The sequence below is a fragment of the Accipiter gentilis genome, chromosome 8 (assembly GCF_929443795.1).
Source record: "Accipiter gentilis chromosome 8, bAccGen1.1, whole genome shotgun sequence".
NCBI lineage: Eukaryota > Metazoa > Chordata > Aves > Accipitriformes > Accipitridae > Astur > Astur gentilis.
The window spans coordinates 37,552,971-37,576,673 of record NC_064887.1 but is presented as its reverse complement, the minus strand read 5'-3'; the positions used below and the strand labels follow the sequence as shown (position 1 = coordinate 37,576,673).

The 23,703-nt window shown below is 43.1% G+C and overlaps 1 protein-coding gene across 1 annotated transcript in view; it reads left to right on the top strand.

Moving 5' to 3' along the window:
• ATF6 (activating transcription factor 6) overlaps nucleotides 1-23,703 on the top strand; it is an 82,906-nt gene that overhangs the window by 54,032 nt on the left and 5,171 nt on the right. The window contains exon 14 of the mRNA XM_049808130.1: nucleotides 8,124-8,208. Coding sequence (XP_049664087.1) covers nucleotides 8,124-8,208 — 85 coding nt within the window. The remainder of the gene's footprint in view (nucleotides 1-8,123; nucleotides 8,209-23,703) is intronic.

Sequence of the window (23,703 nt, the reverse complement as noted above, 5' to 3'; positions counted from 1 at the left end):
CCCATCTTTCGCTCACTCCCATACTCATCTTTGCATGTCATGGATTCCCTGTAAGGATCCATGACAGGGTGAGTAAATCCTCTTGGATTTATAAGGTCTACCTTTAAAAAAAAAAAAAAAAAAAAAAGAAGAAAAAAAGTCACATCAACTTTAAAAACAAGGCAGCTTTACAGTTCATGGTATAATGAGCGAGTATTGTGGCTATGAGTCACAGGCTGTGTAGAGGTTTTAACTGGTTTCCTCTCTTTTTTTCTGCTCTTAAAACCATCCCCATGCTTTTCAGATATAAGAGACAGACAGAAATGGTAGGATAGTGGAAGTTTCAGAGGCACCCTCCCCTCTACAGTCACTGCCCTGGTTAACGTCCACTGACAGCGAAAGCAACGTTGCGGGAACTTCTGGCATTTTCAGATGGACCAGTGCTGTATCCAGTGTGGTGTATCCTCAGGACACCATATGGTTGCCATCACCCAACCAACTCAACAGTGAAATTATACAGCCATTTCCTCTACAAATTTGTAAACTTTCATACACGTCCTTTTCGAACTGACAGAGGAAACCAGAAACAGATATCCCAAGACCTGATTCTCATTTACACCATGATCTGTGCTATGTGCTTTGCAGTGTCGGGAACTGCTGGGGTAAATGAGAATCAGCCCTCATGAGTGCATTGCAGGAAGTTCTCCTCCCTGGAGAGCAGCCTCCTTTTGTGTCCAGAGAGCTGCTGAAGTTCTGCCCTGGGTGTCTGGAGAATGAAGTTCCAGCTTCACAGGTACTGTTTCCCGGTTAGGAGTCACAATGCTGCTAAGTGCGGGTTCGGTGGCCTGTGTAGGAGATCAGGACAGATACATCACATCTCTGGCAACAGCCAGACAGCCTGAAACAATTATTTTGAAATTTTCAAGAAGTGTGAAATCCGTGGTTTATTGAAGAAAAGCTGGCTCATTGGCTCTGTCAGCTCTGGGTTTTAAAAAGTCCAGCTCCTCAGAGGACTTGTACAGGGCAGTCTCCGAAGTTGCATGCAGCTTTTTGGGCCTGTGAAAGCACATTTTTGTTTCACACTCTTTGTGTGGCCAAAAGCATACCTCTAAAGAAGGTCCAATGTCATCTCATTGACCTGAAATCCCTGAAGATGTTCAGAAAAAATAGGTCTGAAAGATAATACATGGATTTGATGTGCAATTTTTTTATGGTCAAAACCCCACTTGTTTTCTATCTGCTTCATCCTGAGATCACTAGGTGTGGTTGGATAGTTAATAGATAAGCTTTTAAGCTGTCAGGACATGCTGAACACTACCAAAAGTAGTGCTGTTAAAGAAAAATGGTACCCCCGGCAGCTTTGGGAAGCTGCCAGCACTTCAGTGGGATGTGGGAAGCTCCTCAGCCTGTATTGGCAGTGGTTGTAATGCGGTCCTAGAATCACAGCGTGAAGATTCAGGCTGGAAGAGATTGAGGCACGATTCCCTGGGAGACCTCTTAGTCATAAACAGAGATTAAAAAATGCCCAGCTACAGTGTTTGTTTACTGTAAGAAGTCTTCTGAAGCTGCCTGGACAGAGTACCCTTTGGCGTGCTGAGGCGCCTGGCTCTATTTGCCCGCTCTGCTCTGGCAACTGTCTTTGTAAGTTGCAATATTCTAGCACGTAGCTGGTCTCCAAGGCAATGGTAAAGATCAAGTGTCCTCATCAAGGCAAATTACGAAAACAGCAAATTAAGGTTTTCCTTTGGTATTTTAATCCAGTGTCCTTGGAGCTTTTATTCCTGTAAAGTAACAAATGGCACTTGTTTTTGAAAAGATTATCCTTAGTTTGTCAGAGATGGATCTCTTAATGAAGAGCAGGACTCATTCAGACAACTTGACGAAATCTTTGTGAGAAGTGAGATAGGACCTGTCTTGCAGGAGTCGAGTCATGGCTCCCATATGGATCACATCTGTACTTTGCAGGGTACATGCTCCAAATCAGTGGGAAGGGTCAGAGGCATGGCTGGCCCTTCAATAGCACGACAAACAATGTCTACATAGGCAGATGTGCTAAATACACTGTAACAAAGCACATTTAAATCAAATTACGTTAATTATTTTCCAGTAGGTAATGCTTTTGCTCAAGACACTAGGAAAGGCTTTTGAAAAATACTTGCCCATACCCATGCACAGCAGCTAAGAAGGTAAGAAAAATCTAGGGGAATTGATTTGACAGATAAGTAACCTCAGGGATAAGAGGAAAGACAGCTCATGCTGAGAGTGCAGAGCCTTGACGGGTTTGAAAATGCATTCCTTTGTGTCTCGTGTCAGTCAGGTATCCCTCAAATACGTGCCTATCTCCTCTAAACATTCCCCATAGCACTGGTAATAGTTTCCACCATCACAGGCATGCTCCAAGGATTAATTCCTTCGTGTTTCTTTCAAACATGCAGAAATGGAGGAGGAGCTCCACAGATTGCCTATGGCAAGGTGGCATACTGCTCCCCGGGAAAGCGTCTGGTGCTGGGCGCAGCATTGCTGATGGGGCATGCATTGCAAAAGCCAAAACAAGCAACATTGCCAATTCTAATAATCTAAAAGCCAAGAGTCAGGCTTATGAAATTATGATAGTTTAAAAAAAAAAAGATCAAAAAGACTCTTGAGTAGCATGTTTTTTCTGTCTGTTTGATGGAACTTCATGGTATGCAGTGATGATGTCCTTTAACTATGAGAGTTACAAACAATTATTTTATTTTTTTTTAAATGAAAGCTAAGATGCCTGCAAGTTTTCATGTATCTAGGTAGTAGGGACTTTCAGAAGCAAACCAGATGTCATGAGACTCAGGCTGAACCTGCAGGAGCAGCCAGTTTTGGAATATTCTAGCACAGTGGAACAGCATTTCCATTGCCAGTTGACTGAGGGTTGGAGATACATGAGGCTCCAAAGCTTAATCCCTGTTAGAGCCCTGACAACACTGATCTTATGTAAGAAGCCTTAAAATCTTTATTGCAGTTCCATGTGTTGTTGAGTCCAGAAGCAGATCAGCAGGCACTGAAATAGCCAGTAGAGTAAAAGGATTCAGTGAGGAATTTCATTCTATAGGGGCACCTAATTTCTAAACATTTACAACTCTGGTTAATTGTATTCTAATTATGTAGTGCCCTGAATATTTTGTGGTGGCGAGGACTTAATAAATGTGATTATTGATCAGAAGTTTTAACAAGTAACAGCTTCAGATTTCATCCCCAGGAAAAAATGTGTTTCTGTATCCCAACTTATTAAATTAAGGTAATGCATTTGTGGCCGGATTTTTAGTATCTATATTTATCTATCTGTCCATCTCATCTGGCTTCAATATCACTGAACTGTAGAGATGATCAAAAGCAAAATGAGAACGGTAAATCTAGGGTCTCATTTGAAATACTGTCTTTCCAGGCTGATATTTTTCCAGTCATTCTGCCAGCAGTCTCAGGTCTGCATCGTCTATTTAAATTTTCATCTCATCTAAGTGCAAATCTTGGCCCAAGCCAAGGCCATCTGTTGTTGGGTAATAGTTGTAATTTATTCTGCCTCTCGTTGACATTCATGCTCATGGGCCAGATGCTGACTTGTAAGATTTGCTTTTATTCATTCTCAGTTTTATACCATGTGTTAATATCACAAACAGCATTTTACTTTTAGATATTTTTGTCTAATGTTTAAAATTAGGAATGAGTAATAGCATCACACACCCCTCTGGGATGCAATTCAGCATACTTCAGAACAGGATAGGACAGGAGAAGATATTTTACATGTTAGAAATACATTCAAACGCTGTTTCTAAATGTCTAATTTCTTTCTAATCACTAATCCCTACATTCATTTATGTGGCATATAAAATATTAGGTATTGCTTTCAAATAAAAGTTGTGGACTATTTGAAGACTCGAGAATGTTGTAGGTAGCTAAACTGTAGGCAAAATATTTAAGATACTCTGCAGCATACCCCCTGCTACCTTTGCCTTCAATGTAGAATGAAGGTAGTTATGAAACTTTGCAAGTTAGGACTGATTGTCAGAGGGACACTCCTGCATATAAAAGATAAAGATTATTCAGGAGATGGGTACGTTTCCCTAATTCCAGATTTTTAAAAATGGCTCTTTGTAGTAGAGATGGGCAGCATCCAACTTCCAGACAATCTGTGCGTCTTGCACATTAGCTCCTGATAGCAGTTTGGACTTACAGCTGACTGGCTTTTTATAGGTCTGTCTTCTTCAAAGTTGGTGTTGAAACACTGAGGAGTTGTGCAGCAACTCCAAAGCACGTTTGGATACAGAAACATGAGTGGAAATGACTTCATTGTCTCACTATCTGCTGCAGGAGCAGAAGGCTCTGGGTCTTCCCTCCCACACTCTTCAAACTGCTCCAGTAAAACAGAGGAGTAGCGGGGGAATTGATACATGAACCTACATACCACTTTGCTGTGTAGTTTTAGGAGACGTTTCAGAGTCTGGAAACTAATGGGAAGTTAATGTCTCGGGTAGCAGAGCAGCTTCATCAAAAACGGTTCCCTATGCACCTTGTTTCAGATCCAGTGAGTTGATCTTGTCGGGTTGTGTGTGGAGGGATTACTAGTAACAGTGCACAGATAATAGGTATCAACATTTTTATCTTATCAGTTTCTGTCTCTAACAGGATTTTGTGTGGCTAAGCAGGATGTGTTGGCCCTGCCATGGTTTGTGTAAAATAAATTCACTTCACTAGGTTAGACTGAATTATAGTATTTGCATTTTATGTATCTGTCGTCCTTCTTATGTTCCTTTGGTTTTGAATATCTGTAATTGTGGTCTGGAAAATAATGTTCCTTTTTGTTTCTCTGAGGCAGGGAAAGAAGACTGTCTGTGTAGGAATCATTTAATACAGCCTCAGGTGTTTGGATGTTGTTTGACCAGTCTGAACTAGACCTCATTCTCATGAGAGTCACTGGAGAGCAGCAGACTTCTCTGGAGCTTCAGTCATCTGCAATGCTGTCTTAGTGTAGAGTGCAATACCTGCTGGAGTTGCCCACTTCAGTTGACTGATCTAGCAGAAAATTACTTGGTGTTTTTCTTTTAAGCCAGAATTATGAGGAAGGAGAGCAGATAGTGGTGAACTGCTTGTTTCTTCTTTACAGCTCTTGAAACATCATTCACAAAAGTCTGAAATTAGTTGAGATTGAATCTAACTCCTGATATTTAAAAAAAAAAGTGGCTTCTAGGTGAGGCAGAACTAAGAAAGGTGAATTTTATACCTCATTTGCAATGCAAGATTTAGAATAAAGTATTGTTTTCCAGCACATCAGTTTGGTGAAATCTGAATCTGCCCAGCAGTATTAGTGCATAGTTTGGCTGTGTGGTAGTCATGGAAACACAATTTGTTAACTGCAGAGTCAGTCTGAGCCAAGTCTTTGAATTTAACCATGATGGAGGAGATGCAGAGCTGTAAAGGCCAAGTCTGAGGTGTTTGCACTGCCTCCATAGTTACCATAGGACTCTTACGAGAAGTTGGTACTGCCAGTGTCTGACCTATGGACTGCAAAAAGAGAGTCACAGAATCATCAAAATGGGTAGAGAAAACCTCTGGTGGTGCCTAGCCCAACTTTCTCCTTGAAGTGGAACTGCTGCCGACAATAGATAAGGGCAGCCGTGGCTTTGTATAGCTGGGTCTTGGAAACCCCCAGGATCCCCTAGCTCTCTGCTGACCTGTTCCAGGACTGCACCACACTCTGGGTGAAAAACTGTTTCTGAATGTCCAACCTGCACCTCCCGTGGTGCAGCCAAGAAAGCTAATAGTACAGGAGGTACCTGAGGAATTTTCCGTATTTTGTTGCTATCCAGAAATTTGCCTTTTCTGCCATCACACTGCTGTTTATTTCTGTAGAGGTAGTCCAATTGTAAAGTCTTTGTGATAGTTCTTAATACATTTTATACATACAGTAAATAAACATGGCATTATAAACAAAACTAAGCCAGGGTAAATTAATGTACCAATCTTCAGATAAGTTAGCAAAAAAATAGTAGTCAACTTGTAATGATTCACAGGTGATCATCTATGCAGTACTTGTGTTTTGCTAGGTAAGGATGTTGTGGACTCTGAGAAGTATTGAAAAAGAAAAAAAACCAGGATAAGCATTTTCAAGCGATGTTAAAAATAGTTGTCAAATCATGACAAGGACATTGTTACAAAATATAGTTTTAATGGACATCTTATCTTTGGCCTGTTCCCTTGGGAACACTGAATTTCAAGAACAGTTTTTCTGTAAAGTTCATTGTCTTACTGAGTGTTGTCTTAATCTCAGTGGTTCAAAAATGAAATGGGAATTACATATGTAGTCTGAGAATTATACCAGAGTGGTTTTATAATTTTGGTACCAAGATGTTTTTAATTGACTACAGTCATTTATTGAAGTAATGTTTTCTTCTCGTGGTCGGTCATTTGGTTTTGGGATGGATTTTTCAGTGGGAAAAAAAGAGTGATATTTCTGCAATGTATCTACAGAATCTCTTGATATATTTAACACCTAACTTTGCATGTAACTCAGTTCACTGAGTCTTAGACCTAACAGTGTAGTGTTTAGATATTAAAATGGGGAAAATACAGTTACCTTGACATTAAGGAGTTAACAACTGTGTCCTGAAGGAAGACTAATTCAGTCTGCCAAAAAGATAACCTTGGCCAAAAGCATGAGATGTTTGTGTGTGCCTGTTCTTACCCTTAAGCAGGGAGCTGAAAAGCTGCATGTGAAGTGTCTGAGTGCTGGGTTTGTAAAATATCGTGGGAGTTTTACAAAAGGGAAGGCATGAAATGAGATGAGAGCATCAAACTTGCTTCTGCCTTTTAATCATGTGAGATAGATGCTGGCTCTTGAAAAGTGAAAGGCAGATGTTCAGATCTGGTTTTATTACAGTTTCAAAAACTTCTTAATGAGTTGGTCTTCACATGTTTGACATGGTGGCACCTGCTGGCTTTTGCTCTTCTCAGAGGCACTGGGAGTGAATTTGGCATTGCTGGGACTGGGAGAGGGACAAACCCAGGGGCTGGGAAAATAAAGCTTTCCATTAATTCTTTGGGACCTGGAAAAGATACTTAGTGATTGGCAGGTTTTTGTTTCACTTAGAGCCTGAGTTAGAAATCTAAACTCAATTTGTCAATTGTATAAACGCAGTCTTTTGTTCCTAATTGCTAAGAGAGAGTAAATATACTTCCCTCACAATGCCCACTGCGTACTGAGATGGTGCAGTGAAGCAATCTTCTGTCAGCGAAGCTAAGCTTTGAAAGGCATGGGAAGCTTCCCTTGCCCTTAGTAGTCCCGTGGTCTTTCTAGATCAGCATAGCACAATAATAATGGGAGATGCCTGGACTGGCACTTTATGTTCTGTTGCTTCTGTTGATAAGGGAAGAACCGTACGTTCCCAGGCTGCAAGTTGAGCAATTTGAGTTCAGCAACAGAAAAAAAAAAAAAACTAAAGAAAGGCTGCATTTTTTCTTGCAGGTCAGGTCCATATCCAGAGTACCTCCTGTAGATGCAGCTTCCACTGCTAAAACTCAGGGTCATTAGTTTGAACACTGCTGTCTTGCAGCAGCACCCGGCCACCTCACAGTTGAGATAAGCTACTAAAGCACAGCTTTGCTGTCAAACTTCCCTGGTAGGTTTTGTCAGCAGAGCTCATATTTCACACCCCGTCACAACCCTGACTGATAAAGTCCTATTGCACGAGGCATGTGGTGTAGAGCTTGACATAGATATAGCAAGATGACATTTATATATAAAGCAGACAGCACTGCAAGTAAAGGCTCCAGTTCAGCAAAGCCCTTAACCACATGTTTAAATATCATTGAAGTCAAGTTAAATTACTTTAATCATATACATAAGTATTCTGTTGAACGAGGGCCTAATAGTAGTTTCCATCTCTTTCCACATGATCAAGGCTTTTTCATATTCTCCTGCGTGCGATAGGGATTTCTTCTCGGTTACACAGCATGAACAATTGCTGTGACTTTTGGAAGACTCCCTCAACAATTTCAATTTGCTAAGCTGTCGTAAATAGTTTTATGTGGAATGCCTGTAAGACAGAATGGAAAGGAATTTTCCCAGCTCTGTACTTCCAGGGTAGATTTAACACATCTTTTCCCCTATTTTCCAGGACCACCTGTTATTGCCAGCCACCACACATAACAAGACCAGAAGACCAAAGATGTCTATAGTGTTACCAGCTGTCAACATCAATGGTAAGTCCAAAACATGAAAGGAAATGATAGGAGAATAATTGCAAAGATATGTGCCTGACTTGTACGTGGAAACCAAACTTAGATCAAATGTCTGTCACTATAGCTTTGAGAAGAAGTCAGGCTGGTCATTACTGGGCCTTCGTCGCCGGGTCCCTGCTGGAGCTGGGTGCTGGCAAATCACCGGTGCCTGGTCACTAAGACTAATGAGAGGCTGCCTGACCTGGCTTGCAGTTGTGCAGTATCTCATTCCAGCTCCTTCAAGGACAGGGGTGGTTGCCATCCAGTCCTGGTGATTTGTACACGGCTGATTAAGGGTTACTTGAGTGTGATCTAGCTTCTCTATCTTGGTGGCTACAAAGATCCCATCGAGTGTGGAGACTGTCCTCATCCTCTCATTTGGGTTCCTCCTATGCCTGCTTAGCAGGGCACATTCCTTGGCCTTACTGGTTTGTTAGGATGCTGACTGCCTTCCATTGGCTTGCTCAGCTGTTTACCACTGTTATACAACACTCAGTGTGAGTGGGACTTCTCAGCACTGCATGGTCAGGATTAATAATAATCATGTTACAGTGCTGCAGGACAGGAGAGAAAACAGCTTTTGCACTAGGGGCACAGGCTTATTAGCTAACAGAAATGTTCTTGATCTGCATTTTAGTCCCACATGAGAGACAGGACACGAACTGTATAAATATATCATTAATTCGTACAGTGAGTAACTGCTGAGTTAGGACATGTTTGGGCACAGGGTCACTGTTACAGTCATCAAACGCATTGTGAACCCTGTAACTGTAAACTTTACTTTCTGAGTATCTGTGCACGTAATCCTTTTTAAAAACTTATGTTTTACAGTACAAGTGAATCATAAACCCAAATGTTTTTGTTAAATTCAAGCATGCCGAAAACATTATCTGATGATGCAAATTTCCATAAACTAAGAAAAAAAAAATCAGCTCAGGCTTTCAGCATTTTGATAATTACATTTTCCCATGCAGTACAGTCAGTCAAGTGTGATAATCTATAACCAGCTATCTTAGGGGAATTTTTATTAGATGTATCAGAATTTTTTTTGGCATTTATCTGCCTGAAACTCCCTTTTCATGTCCATTACCAAAATCCTTTTCTGGCTGACATGAATTATCACGTGTGCAAATGGGCACTTTTTCACTTGAAGAACAAACACTATTTCTAAATTACAAAGTATTTCTTCTTAACATGTTACTGAGTCTTGTTTTACTTGAAATAACTTCTCAGTTATTGGAGTAAATATAATTTGGAAAATACACATCAGAATCCAGTGACAAATCTTATCCTTCATTAATAGTGAAACATTGTGAAATTACTTGAGTTCTTTGGGCTTTTTCTTCAGAGCATCAGCATAATCCAGGAAATAAAAAAAACGTCCAGGGATTTGGCCAGAGATGTTGAAACAGATGAGACACAAGGATAGCATTAAGTAAACAACAGCATCAAACACTGCTTCCTCTGTGACACTCAGCCAGGTATTAGGAAAAAATTACAAGATACACAAGACCCAGTAGGTAACTTGGCTTGATTTTTAATTTGATTATTAGTAGATTACCTGGAGGAGATGATTCCCTAAAAAGTGCTGCCTGGGAAAGAACCCATTTCTTTCCTTTGAGAACATTGTTCCTCCACCCTATTCTGCCTCCTCAGGGACTGAGTACGTCCTGAACAAGCATCTGGAAGTTAGCTGACAACAAAGCTTTCCTCCCAGCTGTCTGCTGTTCTTTTAAGCCCACCTTAATTCTTTGTCCACCTGCAGAGAGTTGGCTGCTAGAAGAGGACGGGTCTCCCTGGGAAGAATTGGCAAAACTTGCAGTGAAAGAACTTGTCCCCTCCTGCCTTTTCTCATGCCTCAGCCAGATCGCTGTGGAAGAAGGGAAACCTTTTCCACTGCCACTTAACTTGCCCACCCTTTTTGCTGCCACAGCCCTGGCAGAGGAGATGAAGGGAATGTAAATGAAGTGGCTTTGGCTTTGAAACTTTTTCGGAACTTCATCACTTGCTTTCTTCTGCAGGATCTTTATTTGTCTGTATACTAAAGTTTACCCATGACACTGTTTCCAAACATGAAACAGCTTACAGTTAGTCGAGAACCCTTTGAACTGCTTGGACAGTCTTTTCCCAGCAGGACTGTCATCTTTTTCTGATTGCACTTTGATTGCTTGAGTGCCTTCTGAGCTCTGCTAGAGACTACCTTTAGCTGGCTTGTGCCATTCTCATCACCAGCTGAAGGGACAGAGAACAGGTATGGACAAAGATTAGGAAGTAAAATGAGTTGTCAGTCACTGTCCTACATTACTCGGCATGGAGGTTAACGACATGGTTCTGTGAGATTGGTCTGGCAGTTTTCACCAGTGTACAAAGCAGAATCAAGTTTACAGTTTGAAGAGTTTTTCTTGAAGTGTTGGGGTAAGTCCGGCCAGTGGCAGTCCTAGTGCTTTGCAACTAATGGCAAATCTCAACAGAAAATTTTGTAGTAGGCGTGTGCATGTATGTGCGCATGTAACATGGAAGTTTCAGAGAACAATATTGTATAAAGCAATAATGGTATGTTATTCATTTGCAAGATAAAAACTTGGTAAAAATTATTCAGTTGTTGCATGTTGGAAAAGAGTAAAAATGGCCATTACCTTGTAACTTTCTCCTATGTGCTTCTTCTTCTGCTCAGCCTGAATCACCCATGCCCCTCTCCGAGCATGAGGATAAGCCAGCAAAATCCCCACTGAGGGCTTCTGTGCAGGTGCACAGAAATATGTTTAAATATTTAAATATATTTAATATGTTAACATATGTTAAATATGTTTTAAGTATTACATTTTTTAAGAAAGTATACATATTGGTACATGTTAATCCTCCCCTTCTTAGCCACTTTTCCTTCTTCCCCACCCTATTCCAAGCGCCTTTCCAAGCTCACTGGGCCACCCCCACAGTTCACAGCCAGTACTTGCTGTCATCTCCTCCATTTCTGCCTCCCCAGATGCTGTTGCAGCCCTTTACTCTTCTCCCATTTCCCTGCTGCCTGCTGTCCCTCAGTACAGCTCTCCCCTTGGCCTCTGCAGCCAGCCATGCCCACGTTTTGACCTGCTTCTGCCCAACAACAAAGCCCCAGCATTTGTGGGCACAAGTAGTACTCACAGAAGATTTCCCTGATGGGAAACCCTAAGGACCTTAGGGTTGGTAAGCCTGGAGGGAAAAAGGCAGAACTGGGTAGTCCTAGTCCCACTGTACGTGGTTTTGGGGGACCATTAGTGTGCCTTTACTGAGAAGTTGTTCCAAGAAGAAGTATCTTGCAGTTTCTCATGGGAATGAAAGCCAACTGCAATTTACAGTTAAACTCCGACTTTTGTTTTTAAGCAAGTCATGTTTGTTATGCTGGATTGCAGCTATTATTTTAGAAATCTAACTATGCACTTGAGACCAGTTAAGTCTCCAGTAGATTTCATTCCTAAATTTGCTTTTATTGTAATTCAGAGTCTTGTTGGCTCATTACACCAACTCCAAATTGACATATAGGCAGTGCCTTTCTTGAAGTTTAAATGAAAACATCTGCCATTAGCCTTCTATTTACTTAACTGCTCTAAAAAATGCAGTGGTTATAACATTGATCTTTGGATCAAAATAATCTATAGAGTACAGCATAGCTAAGCCACTCTTCCTACCCCAAGCACAAACCTTTTGTCTCTACAGGATACCTGCAGCTTTGCAGCACAGCACACACCACCGGTAGTCCTCTCCTTGCAGGATACAAAAGTGAGAACATACGTACAGTTATTCAGTGTAGGAGGTAGCATTCAACATTTAGCCCAAGAAGCCACTTTGATTAATACATTTCTCCCTAGGATTAGGTTAGGTACTCTCACAGCTTGCACTTCCATTTGGTAGGAGCAGCTGTAAACATCTGTACAGGTCTGTAGTCGTCATGAGTACTGGTGGCCTTAGCAGCAGCACAAAGACCAAAAAGGCCTTTTTTATTCTTAGGATCCCTGTGCAAAACAGTTCCCCATGCATGGAAGTCCTTCCATCATTTGCTCTCTCCAGATTGAGGGTTGGTGTCTGTGCTCTCAGACAAACAAAAGCAAGAGACCTGATGGGAAAGGCCCTGGTGAGATCCGAGGCTCATTTTCTGGAAATTGGCAGCCATGACAAAGGGAGTTTTGAATTTTTTACAAATACTCTGGGTAGGTCCTTAGTTTAACGGCACACAACAGCACTTGTCTTCAGTCTTCCTTTGAGATAGCTGTTTGTGTGCCTGACCCTCTATAACAGATATGTTCCTGGGTTCTTAAGGAGCCTTGTTCTCTTAAGAGTTGCTTTTTGTCATGAAACAACAGCAAAATAGTCTCCTAAAGGCAAAATTTACTGTGAACGCGATGGCGAGTTTCGCAAAGTCCATATGCTCCGTTGTGTTGGCCAGCTTCTGATCGCAACCACTTCCCTCAGCCTTCCTTCCTAGCATCCATCATCACACTGATGTAACAGACTTCAAAAGTGCTCTGAAATAACACACATTCTAATTAAAAAGGTCAATAACAAATCTAGTGGTGAGGCCTTTTGATCAAAACGGGAGCAATTTCTGCCATCAAGCAGCATGATTATTTGCATGCAGCTACAAAGAGCCTTCTTTCAACTGACAGCCATGTGCAAGCCACTCACAGATGTCCAAAGCTGGTAGCAAACTGTCTGTGAAAAATCCATAAGGCAAATAGAACCCACACAGGCTGAGAAGGAAAATAAAAACAAAAGCTCTTTGGAAAGTGACAATGTTCTGTAAGTTCCCATGTCTTGGGGTTGAATAAATAAAGTCTCCAACTTCCTCTGCCTTTCAGGGTCAAGCAAACAAAAGATGCCATTTCCGTCTTTCAGAGCAAGAAGCAATATTCCCAGTCAGTCATTGAATGAGGAAGGTCTAAAACAATACATACCACTTAACGGCAGCTGACTTCACTGAAGGTTGCTGCTTAACATTTTAGGTAGCCTTGTCTCTCACTTTGAATAGCTTCAGAATGGTTTCCAGGAAGCTAACGGCCCCAGCTATCTCTAGCTGTTGTTGGTTCTTTCTTCTCTTCATGCTTAGAAGCCAAGTCTCGGTCCCTGTGACTCCCTCTCACAGCTGCTGTTCTTGGTCCCAGACTGAGAAGCTCATGCCATTCTGGTAGGTACAGAGGACACGTCTCTTGGCCACACAAGCATGATCTGTAGAGATCATTGTTTCTGCTTTTGTATCTGGATTTAGCAGAAAGTGCTGAAAATTCAGCACAGCATTACAAGCTATAGTGTATGAGCAGAAGGCTCTGGAAGTTGCATATGTAGGATTGCAACCTGTCTGTGAGATGAAAGAAGCATGGCTGCTAAGCTTTTTTTAAGAAGGTCACTGAGAATCCTTCAAAGCATCAAAACCTCTAAACCAGGATATAGGAAAATATATCTGAGAACGTCTCCATGCTGTAAGTCTACAGGCCATTTTGAAAATGCCACCCTTCTGCTTCTTGAGCTGCCAGTTGAGGAATATAGCTCTCGGTTAGACCTCACTGCAACAGCTGATTACTGAGCCTGGACTGAGAAACCAGGAGAGTCTCCTGTGTGCAGTCATGGACAAGCAGCTTGTCAGGTTACTGTGGTTCTGCTGTAATTAGGATGGTTTGCTAGTGTCACAGATGTACTTCAGCTCTCGTGCTCATGTAAAGCTATGCTGTAGAGGTCAGGATTGAAATCACAGCAGAATGTATTTTGTCAAGGAATTTTAACGACAGAATTTAGTTATATTGTAAGATGCTGTTATTCTCACTTCAGTTCTCTTTTCAAAGTGATGTAAAAATGCAGTCTACCAAAACAGACTACCCCCCAAAACTTTCCTACATTTCTTTGAACATCGGAATTGATCATTGCCTAGATTCAACCTTAAATAGAACTTTTCAACAGATTTTGTTGTCTTTGAGAGACTCTGCTCTCCCCAACCATTGCCTGTTAACATATGTTGTCTTTGACAGGAAGGAGAAGATTAAATTATTCAAAAAAGTATGAAAGAAATCATTCAAGAATCTGTGCACAAAACTAATGGAATCTGTGTCACTTGAGTTCATGTTTATTTAGTTAGACAGGAAACGATCAAGAAATGAAATCATAAAGGCTTATTCCCCAATGACTTTTCATAACGAGCTGTTTACCTAAATTGCTAAATGAGTAACCTATTTTTATGTATTCAAAAGAACAGAATGATGATTTCAGAGGCTCTTCTGTGCCTTTTTGCCCCTTCGTTAATACAAAAAAGAATATCTCTTGGGTTTTGTGTGATAGAGCAGACGGAGCCCCAGTGTGACTGGTCTTCCCTGTATAGACGGGATAAATGCTACAGATGGCATTTTCTTGGGAACATGCTGTTCATGAGGGGGGTAGAGAATGAGTCATAATTTAATTGGACTTTGTACTTAGTATTTCCAATGCCAATGTTGAGTTATTACACCAGATTGGTTTTTTCCATATAAAAGACACACTTCTATAAAATTCACAAAGCAGAAGAAAAAAGAAACCTGTGACATTAGCTGCCAGTATGGATGTCAGTATGGAGTTGCAGAAGGAGCCAAATTCCATTTAGAACTGACCATGTATGCATCTCGCTGCAGAGACCCTATTTTCTAGATGTTCATTAACCCTGGACGCTGATACTGCCATGTAGGTATGCTCTCCCACAAAGCTTCACAGAGTGCACTGTGCTGAGAGCTGTGCTGCAAAGCAAAGAAAAAAATTTCATCCCGATCTGTGAGATTACCATCGCCATCTTGGCTACATTGAACTGTGTTTGTGCAGCACATCGTAATTCTAGCCTCGAGCCCAGCTGATCTGCCTTAATACATTTTCAAATGTTGTAAATTCAAGATTACATAATTCCTCTTAGTGTTAAATTATAGGTGGCAAACACAGTTTTATGTTTGTGATACATAGGCCAACTCTGGTAGCTCTTTATTTCTGCAGTGATCTGAAACATGATTATCCGTAATGAGCTCACCCTGTAAAAACATAAAAAACTGCAGCAGAGCTGGTAGAGTAGGTTCACATTTATGGGTTCTGTCTTGAGAACATCACTGGTGTAAACCTAGAGATTAGTAAAAACACAGCAGTCCAGGACGGTCTTTTTCGGTGTTCAGATTGCAGTCTCGAAGGAGACTGCCGCCAGCAGGGCCGGGAGGCCTTTGCCTTCTTCTCATATCCCAGGTCAGTCCTCCACGCTGCAGCTTTTCTCACCCTCTTCATACAGTCCACCTTATCTGGTGCTTCCTGGGTTCCTCCGGGCTTGATCCTTTGTAGCAGGGTTGCTGTAGGAAAGCATTTGAAAAATACGTCCTGAGCATCTGAGGAACATTTTTGGTCATCCACCACTTCATTGTACATCATCTACCTCCATCCTGTCTTATTCTGTAGTGGCCCCAGATGAAGGGACCGTAGCATATCCCTGTACAGCACAAATGCCTTCTGGGTGAATGCGGATGAAGAAATGATTGCCAGCCCGAGCTGCTCCTCACCGTGAGAAAGGAGGCACCTCTGTGTCAGAGCAGGACTCATGCATTAAAGCTGTAAATCTCCTGTTGCTGTAGCTGAGAGACAGAAATGTTTGAAACAGACGTCTCACTTTTATTAGCATGCCGCATTCAGATAGGCACTCTGCAGCATGTGTGTATGACTTTTTTTAATTAACTGGCAAATGCATTGAATCAGAGAAGCTCATGTGGAGGAAAGTGCTTGCCCCACACAGATAGAAGCTTCACAGAGATGGTGTTAAAAATACTCTTCTACGAGCAAGAGCTGATCACAGTATCTAAATAAATGAGGTAATTCTATGTATCCAAGTGAGACAGGTGGAAAATTCAGCTCACTCTTTGGATACCATCCAACCTATAAAGACATTTCAACTGTAAGTGAATACAGGCTCTCATCAACCTTCACTCTTAAATCAGTGAGACACTTTAACACTAGGATACAAATGATATTGAGTGGTAGAGAAGGTCCGTGTCAATGAAGAAGTGATGCTGCCTCTTGAAAAAAAGCTAAGTCAAATACTTAAATTAATTTTATCAGTAAGGGCCAATTCGTAAATTGAAATGGTGAAGTACATACTACAGTTCAAAGGTAAGGGCTAAATAAGAACAGGGAAACGTATTAAAAGAAAAACCTATAGGGTAAAATGCTGGCAAATGTTATAAAGATTGATTAAAGATTAAAAGCTCAGTGCAAAAGCCTTTAAAGGGACCCTAAAAAATCCAAAGGGCTTAAGTAACACATTAAAGTCAATTCATAGAAGTAAGAAGATATCTTTTAAACAATAGACATTGTAGCCAAATGAGGGAATAGAAAAAAGAGGACCATTTCTGGCAGACTAAATGTCAAACCATAAGAAGTCAAGCCAGGAAAAGATATTGAGGAACAGCATGCCTGAGGCATTAAAAAAAATAATAAAAACATTTTTCAGAGGAAGCCTGCCAGGGAATCTCTAGTGCCTGTAGAGAACCAAGGTGTCAAAGAGCACTTAAAGTTGAAGTCAGCACTGTTGAAGAGCAAAAACTTCTTGTGCTGGTGTTAACCACTGAGGCTGTATAAATATCAGGAGAATGGCAAGTGACAAATAAGGCAAACTTTTTTAAAATGGCCTCAGGAACTGTAAAAAAATCAAGTCTCACTTTTGCACAAACTGGCTGCATCTGTGAGAGTTGAGCATGCCGTGGTACATATGATAGATTGGGAAGAGATAGCACAGCTTCTGCAGAGGAAAGTGCTACCTTAGTGCTCCGTCGGAGACCTGGGAGGAATAGCAAGTGTGAGGATAAGGGTGGTCTCTTCAGCACAGTAACATACCTGAATTTTCGAAAAACTTGGAAAAAGGTAGTTCTTCAGAGACTGCTAAAAGAAAGCAAGCTTTTGTGAGACAGGAGGGAAGGCTCACTTGTGGATTAGTATATCTCTAAGGTGTAAATAAAAGGTGGAAACAGATGGTCAAATTTTGCAATGAAGGAGTTATTACGAGTAGACTCCCACACGGTCTGTGCTGGGGAGATGCTCGTGCATCTCCAGGCACAAGCTGGAAGGTCTTGGGAGGGAGTGCAACAGGTTCAAGTTCAGCAGGTGAAACCTGGTGTGAAAAAAATGCAGAAGAGTTTGCGTGGGAAAAACGTTCCTGACCAAACACACAATGGCAGGTTCTAACCGAGCTGTTAGGCTCAGAGGAGCCACTGCGCATCCTTCCCTGAAGTGTTGGCTTAGCTGAGGAAGAAGAACACTATAATTTATTAGAGGGGGAGTAGAAAACAAAACGTGAACCATCTTTACAGCCCTGCTGAATCACCATCTTCAATACTATACATTTTTGGTCATAGGTGTTTATAGATATGTATAAAACAACAAAAGATGCAGGAAGAAAGCAACGTGAATGAACATTAAGGGTAACAGCTTCCCTACCACAGCAACTACTGAATTTGACAGCAATGGCTGAGGGAAGGTTTATAACAGAACCTGGTGTAGATAAGGTGTAGATAAGGTAGCTAGGAAGCAGTTATTTACTATTTCACGTATCACCAAAAGTACAGGCTTGCCCTGACTTTTGCTTGTGCTCCTGGTCACTGTTAGAGGCAGAAGTACAGGCTGGATGGGGCTTTGCTGCCAGGACTTTCCTGCCTGTGCAGAACAGCTGTCCTCAGGCAGCACCAAGGCTAGAAAAGGAGACCAGCCAGTCCACCAGCGCAGCAGGAAGAGGAGGAGTTGCTGGCATTTAAAACCAAAGGTAGCATTGGGCCAGAAAGGTTTTTCAGCTCTAACAGCATCTGTAAGATGCTAGACCCATGGTAGGGACCGAAGGGACCATGCCCATGCCTCCCAGTCCCTCCCTGCTGCGCTCAGAGGGGGCAGTCCCCTATCTGCTGTCCTGGGACAAGCCCTCCAGCCCTCGTTCTTGAAAGAAGCCTTTACTGGAATGCCTTTTTAGGCTGCTCTCCTGTGTACAGTTATTTGTCTTGTAAGTGGGTATGTCTGGATTTGCAGGCTGTGTGGGGAGTTTGTTTATACTTTTTGTGCCTCCCAAGCAGGCATGGGATGGTTCTGCCTGACAGAGTTGCTCTTTCTCCAGTCTTTTTCCTTCACTCCCAAGAGAGTTTTCTGTGCAGCAGAATAGCTTTGCCCCTTGTCTTTGTTTTCTCTTCTTTTTTTTTCCCCCTTGTCATTAGCATTGCCACAGCTGGTTAGGTTTCAAATATGGCCATCCTGCAGCAATGATACCCTGCCAACAACACGCATATGCACAGCCAGTGCTGTCAAAAATGTCTCAGTATTTCCAAGAAATACTCTACCTGAGGGAGCTTTAAATGATGTGCCTGGGAGGGTCAACACTGGTGATTCTGATCTTCTCGAGATGGCCATTGGCTCCCTCTCCAAAACAAGAGCAATCACAGTAGATCCACACTGGGCCCTCTCCTCTGTAGCTCATGCTCTTTCTCTTAGAAGGAAGTGGCTGTGCAGCAGGAAAGAAGATTGGAAGCAAAGGTGGGAGATCAGGTGGGAAATGGTCCCTGGGAAGATCCAATCTTCCCTCTCCCTGAGACCTCCCAGTCTGGACCAGGTACCGCAAAGCACCATCTGGCACAGATCTGCCACTGACCGCGTTGCCCACAGGTGCTGGCCTTTTCCAAAAATCACATAGTGGTGTAAGCTAAGGGCATGTTGTGCTCCTCATCCGCAGCCAGTGCCGATCTCTCCTGTGGCTCCATTACTTACCAAGGAAGGCACAGAGAGCTTGTTTCCTCCAGTTTTCCTGCTTACCCCTCATGCCTGTATATATCCCGCTTGGATAGCCCCTGGCACCAATGTTCCAACAGCTTAGGCATGGGGAGAGACCCTGTCTCCTTGCTGTCAGCTCGCGGCTTGTCAAAGTGACTTTGATTACGTGGATCCAGCGTTTCTGACCATGGCCCCTGTTTCTGTATGCGTATAGACCCAGCAGCCTGGCTCACTGTTTGAGAGGTGCTCAGAGACCTGGAGAACTGAAGTGCCCAGGATTTCACTTAACCTGGGTCAGGGACTGAGGACAGCTGAGTCCACAGAGGCGAGACCATTGCAACTGGTTTGTTTGGAAGTAGTTCCAAGCAGGAATTTACTTTCCAAAAGAGAAGTTATTTGGGTCACAATATAACTTTCTCCCTTGCCTCAAGTAATCCTGTCTAACAAGCAAATCTGTAAATGTTTTAGGAACCCTGCTGCGTTGTTGCAGTGAGTGTATTTTTAGTCTGTGTAGCTGTTAGAGTAACACTGCTTCATTTATATACTTATTTGGTAGTGTATACCAACCCTTCAGATGGAAACATTGTGCAGATGTGCTGGGTAGGACAGTCAGGGCTGCTCAGCAGAGATGAGATGGAAGATTGCAGAAGTGACAGTGCAGAGAAAGCCCCCTGAATTATGTCTGAGGACAGCTGCAGCTCTTCAACAGGCCAGCCCCAGGGCTGCGTGCAGCTGGTGCCCTCATCTTCTTCTGAAGCTTGCGCTTTCTGAACTCTGTGCTGCTCTAAACATAAGCTCTGTTTTGGGCCAGGGCAGGTTGCAATATAAATTATTTGGGTAGTTTGGTGCTAAATCATTCTTTAAATCGAACTTTAGCATCGTCAGCTTGGCACAGCTAATGCAAAGCAACCAGGTACTGGAACACATCTGGTGGCTCTTTGCAAGCTGCTTTGGTTCCTGCTGGTGTAATACATGGGGTTACAGGAGGGGCTCCAAGTGTAAATTAACACTGACACAGACTGTCTTTGAAATCTGGTGTGGCAAAGCAAACTTTCTCATTGGAAGGAAATGTGGAAAGTATAAAGGGCATGAGTAGCTGTTCAGCAAAGATGGTTTCAAAACAGTCCGTGGTTTTGTATCACCTTGTGCAGAGATAACTCCCTGGCACCTACTTTGACATCAACTAAACTAATCCCATGGATAGCAAATTCACTCTACACTATTGTCCGCGAGGAGGGAATGATTCTTTAGCCTTACTGTCAAAGACAGGTAGTTAAAGTAAAGATGGGGCAAGCGATTTCCCTTCCTGTATCTTACCAGAAGAAGTGAGGACATGTAGTCCAGATCTACATGGTTGACACTTGCTTAACTGTGTATTTAGTGAGCACAGTGGGAGTAGAGCCAGGCTGGTTCTGACCACTTTAACAAGTCACCTACTAAGAAATCACCTAGTAGGTACGTGGGTTACCTACTGCAAAGGCAATTGGGGCCTTAGAAAAGAGTCTGAGGATTGGGGATATCAAATCAGTGGCCCAGGCCCTGAATTATACAGTATTGGTCTCAGAGTATTTTTGGGGTAGTCAGCTGTGGGACTGCCCAGAGTAAAGTAAAATTCAGAGTTGATTTGGTAGAACAAGGCTCTATCAATGTACCTAAGGTGTGAGCACACCTTCAGAAAGCTGCGAAGCTCTTCCATGGTGTTTGGTTACAGCCTTGAAACACTTCAGCAAGGTCAGGTGGCATTTCAGGGGAGCTCTGTTTCAGCCCCTCTGTGAACTGTGCAGTGTTCAAGACAAGCATTTTCCTGCAGCAAAGCTTTTGGGGGAGAGTACATGTAAGTGGGCAAGGGTAAATTACCAGAATAACATGTTCCTGCCCTATGACTGCATCCATGGGGCCAAACAGCCCACTGACGTGTATAGAGTTTGAGTCTAGAGAGACAATTGACATCACCATTTGTTCTGACTTACTGCAGAACAGACACTAAGATTTTCATTGCCTGCCTCTCAAGCCCTCCGCCTGTCTTCTGCCTTTCTCTAAGACAGCATCTTTTATAGAAGTAGATGTCTGATCTCAAAGGTGGACATTTGAACATTGAACTGCTTGATACGTGTCAGTACTACTAAGGGGAGAAGGAGGACTTTGGTTTAATGGTCTTTCTAATAAGCCAGTTTTGAAAATTTAGTGCTTCAATTATGAAGACAATCTTCCATCATCTTCAGTAATTTGTAACAGTAGTTATTACCCTCAGCCTTATTTGCTAAACGTTTTTGGTTTGGACTGCAGACTTCAGCTTTCGTCAGTTGGATCTTGCAACATGTTTGTTTTTAAGAGAAGCTGCCATAAACCCTAGAGAGCAGCAGTGGGGAATTAGATTTCTGTTCCCTAGACCAAGCTCATGCTGGGAGTTTGGTACAGCCCGCGAGAGCCAGTGAGCCTCTTTGAGAAGGTGCCGTCAGAGAACAGCAACGCTTGGCACAATTACCTTTGCTGTTAATTTGAAATAGTCCATCATCTGAAGCACAGCTTTTAAACCTGTTAACAAATAATTAACTGCAACACAGCCTTTTGGCCTGGGAAGGATAGCTTCTTAAGCCTGAGGCTGTACCGTGTGAGAGGCTGTATGTTCGGAACTTCAAAGAGGAGCAATAAATCTATTTATAAATCCAGACACCTCTACAGGACATCCGTTCCTGTGTTTTCACTTATGTAATCCCACAAAACATCAGTCATAGGTAATTCAACACAATAAACTTTAGAAATAATTCAGTGTTGGTGTTGCTCTGGGCTATTAAGCAGCCCTGTATAATGCACGTTGGCAGTGCTGACCTTCCAGCCAGCAAATGAGCAGCAGCAACGGGCAGCAACTTTGGGCTGTCAGTCCTGCCTTCACAGACACCTCTGCCTGCATTTGCCTCCCCGTGAGGTGTGATGGGTACGGGCTCAGGCAGCGCAGTACACGCTGTCCTGAGCATTGAGAGAGGGCACTGGTGTGTACACTGACCCCTCCAGAGATCAGCCATACGCAACTGGTGAGCTCAGCGCTCGTCGGGGCCTCTCTGGAAAACCCACCTTGTTGCTCCACTGGTGTCTCCCAGATGTTGGTATCAAATCAAGTTGATTGAGGGAACTGGCGGAGGTCCTTGCCAAGCCACTCTCTATCATCTGTCGGCGATCCTGGTCAACAGGAGAGGTTCCAGAGGACTGGAGGCTTGCCAATGTGATGCCCATTTACAAGAAGGGTCAGAGGGAGGATCTGGGGAACTGTGGGCCTGTCTGCCTGACTTCGGTACCGGGGAAGATTATGGAACAGTTTGTCTTGAGATCACTCACGTGGCAAGTCCAGAATAAGAAGGGGATCAGGCCCAGACAGCATGGGTTTACGAAAGGCAGGTCCTGCTTGACCAACCTGATCTCCTTCTACAACCAGGTGACCCGCCTAGTGGATGAGGGAAAGGCTGTGGATGTTCTCTTCCTTGACTTCAGCAAGGCCTTTGACACTGTCTCTCATGGCATACTCCTTGAGAAGCTGGCGTCTCATGGCTTGGACAAGTGTACTCTTCGCTGGGTGAAAAGCTGGCTGGATGGCCGAGCCCAGAGGGTTGTGGTGAAGGGGGTGAAATCCAGTTGGCGGCGGGTCACAAGTGGTGTTCCTCAGGGCTCAGTGTTGGGGCTGGTTCTGTTTAATATCTTTATCAATGATTTGGATGAGGGGATTGAGTGCACCCTCAGCAAGTTTGCAGATGACACCAAGTTGGGAGGCAGGGTCGATCTGCCTGAGGGTAGGAAGGGTCTACAGAGGGATCTGGACAGGTGGGATCAATGGGCTGTGGCCAATCGTATGAAGTTCAACAAGGCCAAGTGCTGGGTCCTGCACTTGGGTCACGGCAACCCCATGCAGCACTACAGGCTTGGGGAAGAGCGGCTGGAAAGCTGCCCGGCAGAGAAAGACCCAGGCGTGCTGGTTGACAGCCGGCTGAATATGAGCCAGCAGTGTGCCCAGTGAGGTGGGTGCTGGTCTCTTCTGTCAGGTGGCTGGAGATAGGACAAGAGGAAACGGCCTTAAGTTGAGGCAAGGGAGATTTAGGTCAGATATTAGGAAAAATTTCTTTACTGAGAGGGTTGTCAGACATTGGAATAGGCTGCCCAGGGAAGTGGTTGAGTCACCATCCCTGGAGGTATTCAAAAAGCGAGTAGATGGGGTACTTGAGGACATGGTTTAGTGGGCATGGTTGATGGTTGGACTCAATGATCTTGAAGGTCTTTTCCAACCTAAATGATTCTATGATTCTATTTCTAGTCCTGTCATGCTGTTGGCTTATCCGCAGTGATCCTCTGCAGTCCTCGAGCCTTTTCTGCAGCGCTTCTGCCCAGCCCCTTTTTGTACTCGTGTTTTCCAGTTCTCCTGAGCATTGTACTTCACTCTGGCCTTGGTTGAAATGCATCCTGAAGATTTTGGACAGCATCTCTGTTTTATTGAAACTGCAATCTAATCCAATACTCCAAGGTGGCTGAAATCTCTCCAGTTCAGCATCTTCCAGAAATCTTATGAGTATGCTCTCTATTCCTCATCCAGATCGTGAAACAGTTTAATGGCATCGAGCTCAGGACGGAGCCATGTGGAATCATTTTTGCAATGCCTGCCCCTTTGACAGTGAGCTAGTCTTTCCAAACATCAGATTGCGCCGACTGCATTCAGGTCACGTTTGCCTGTTG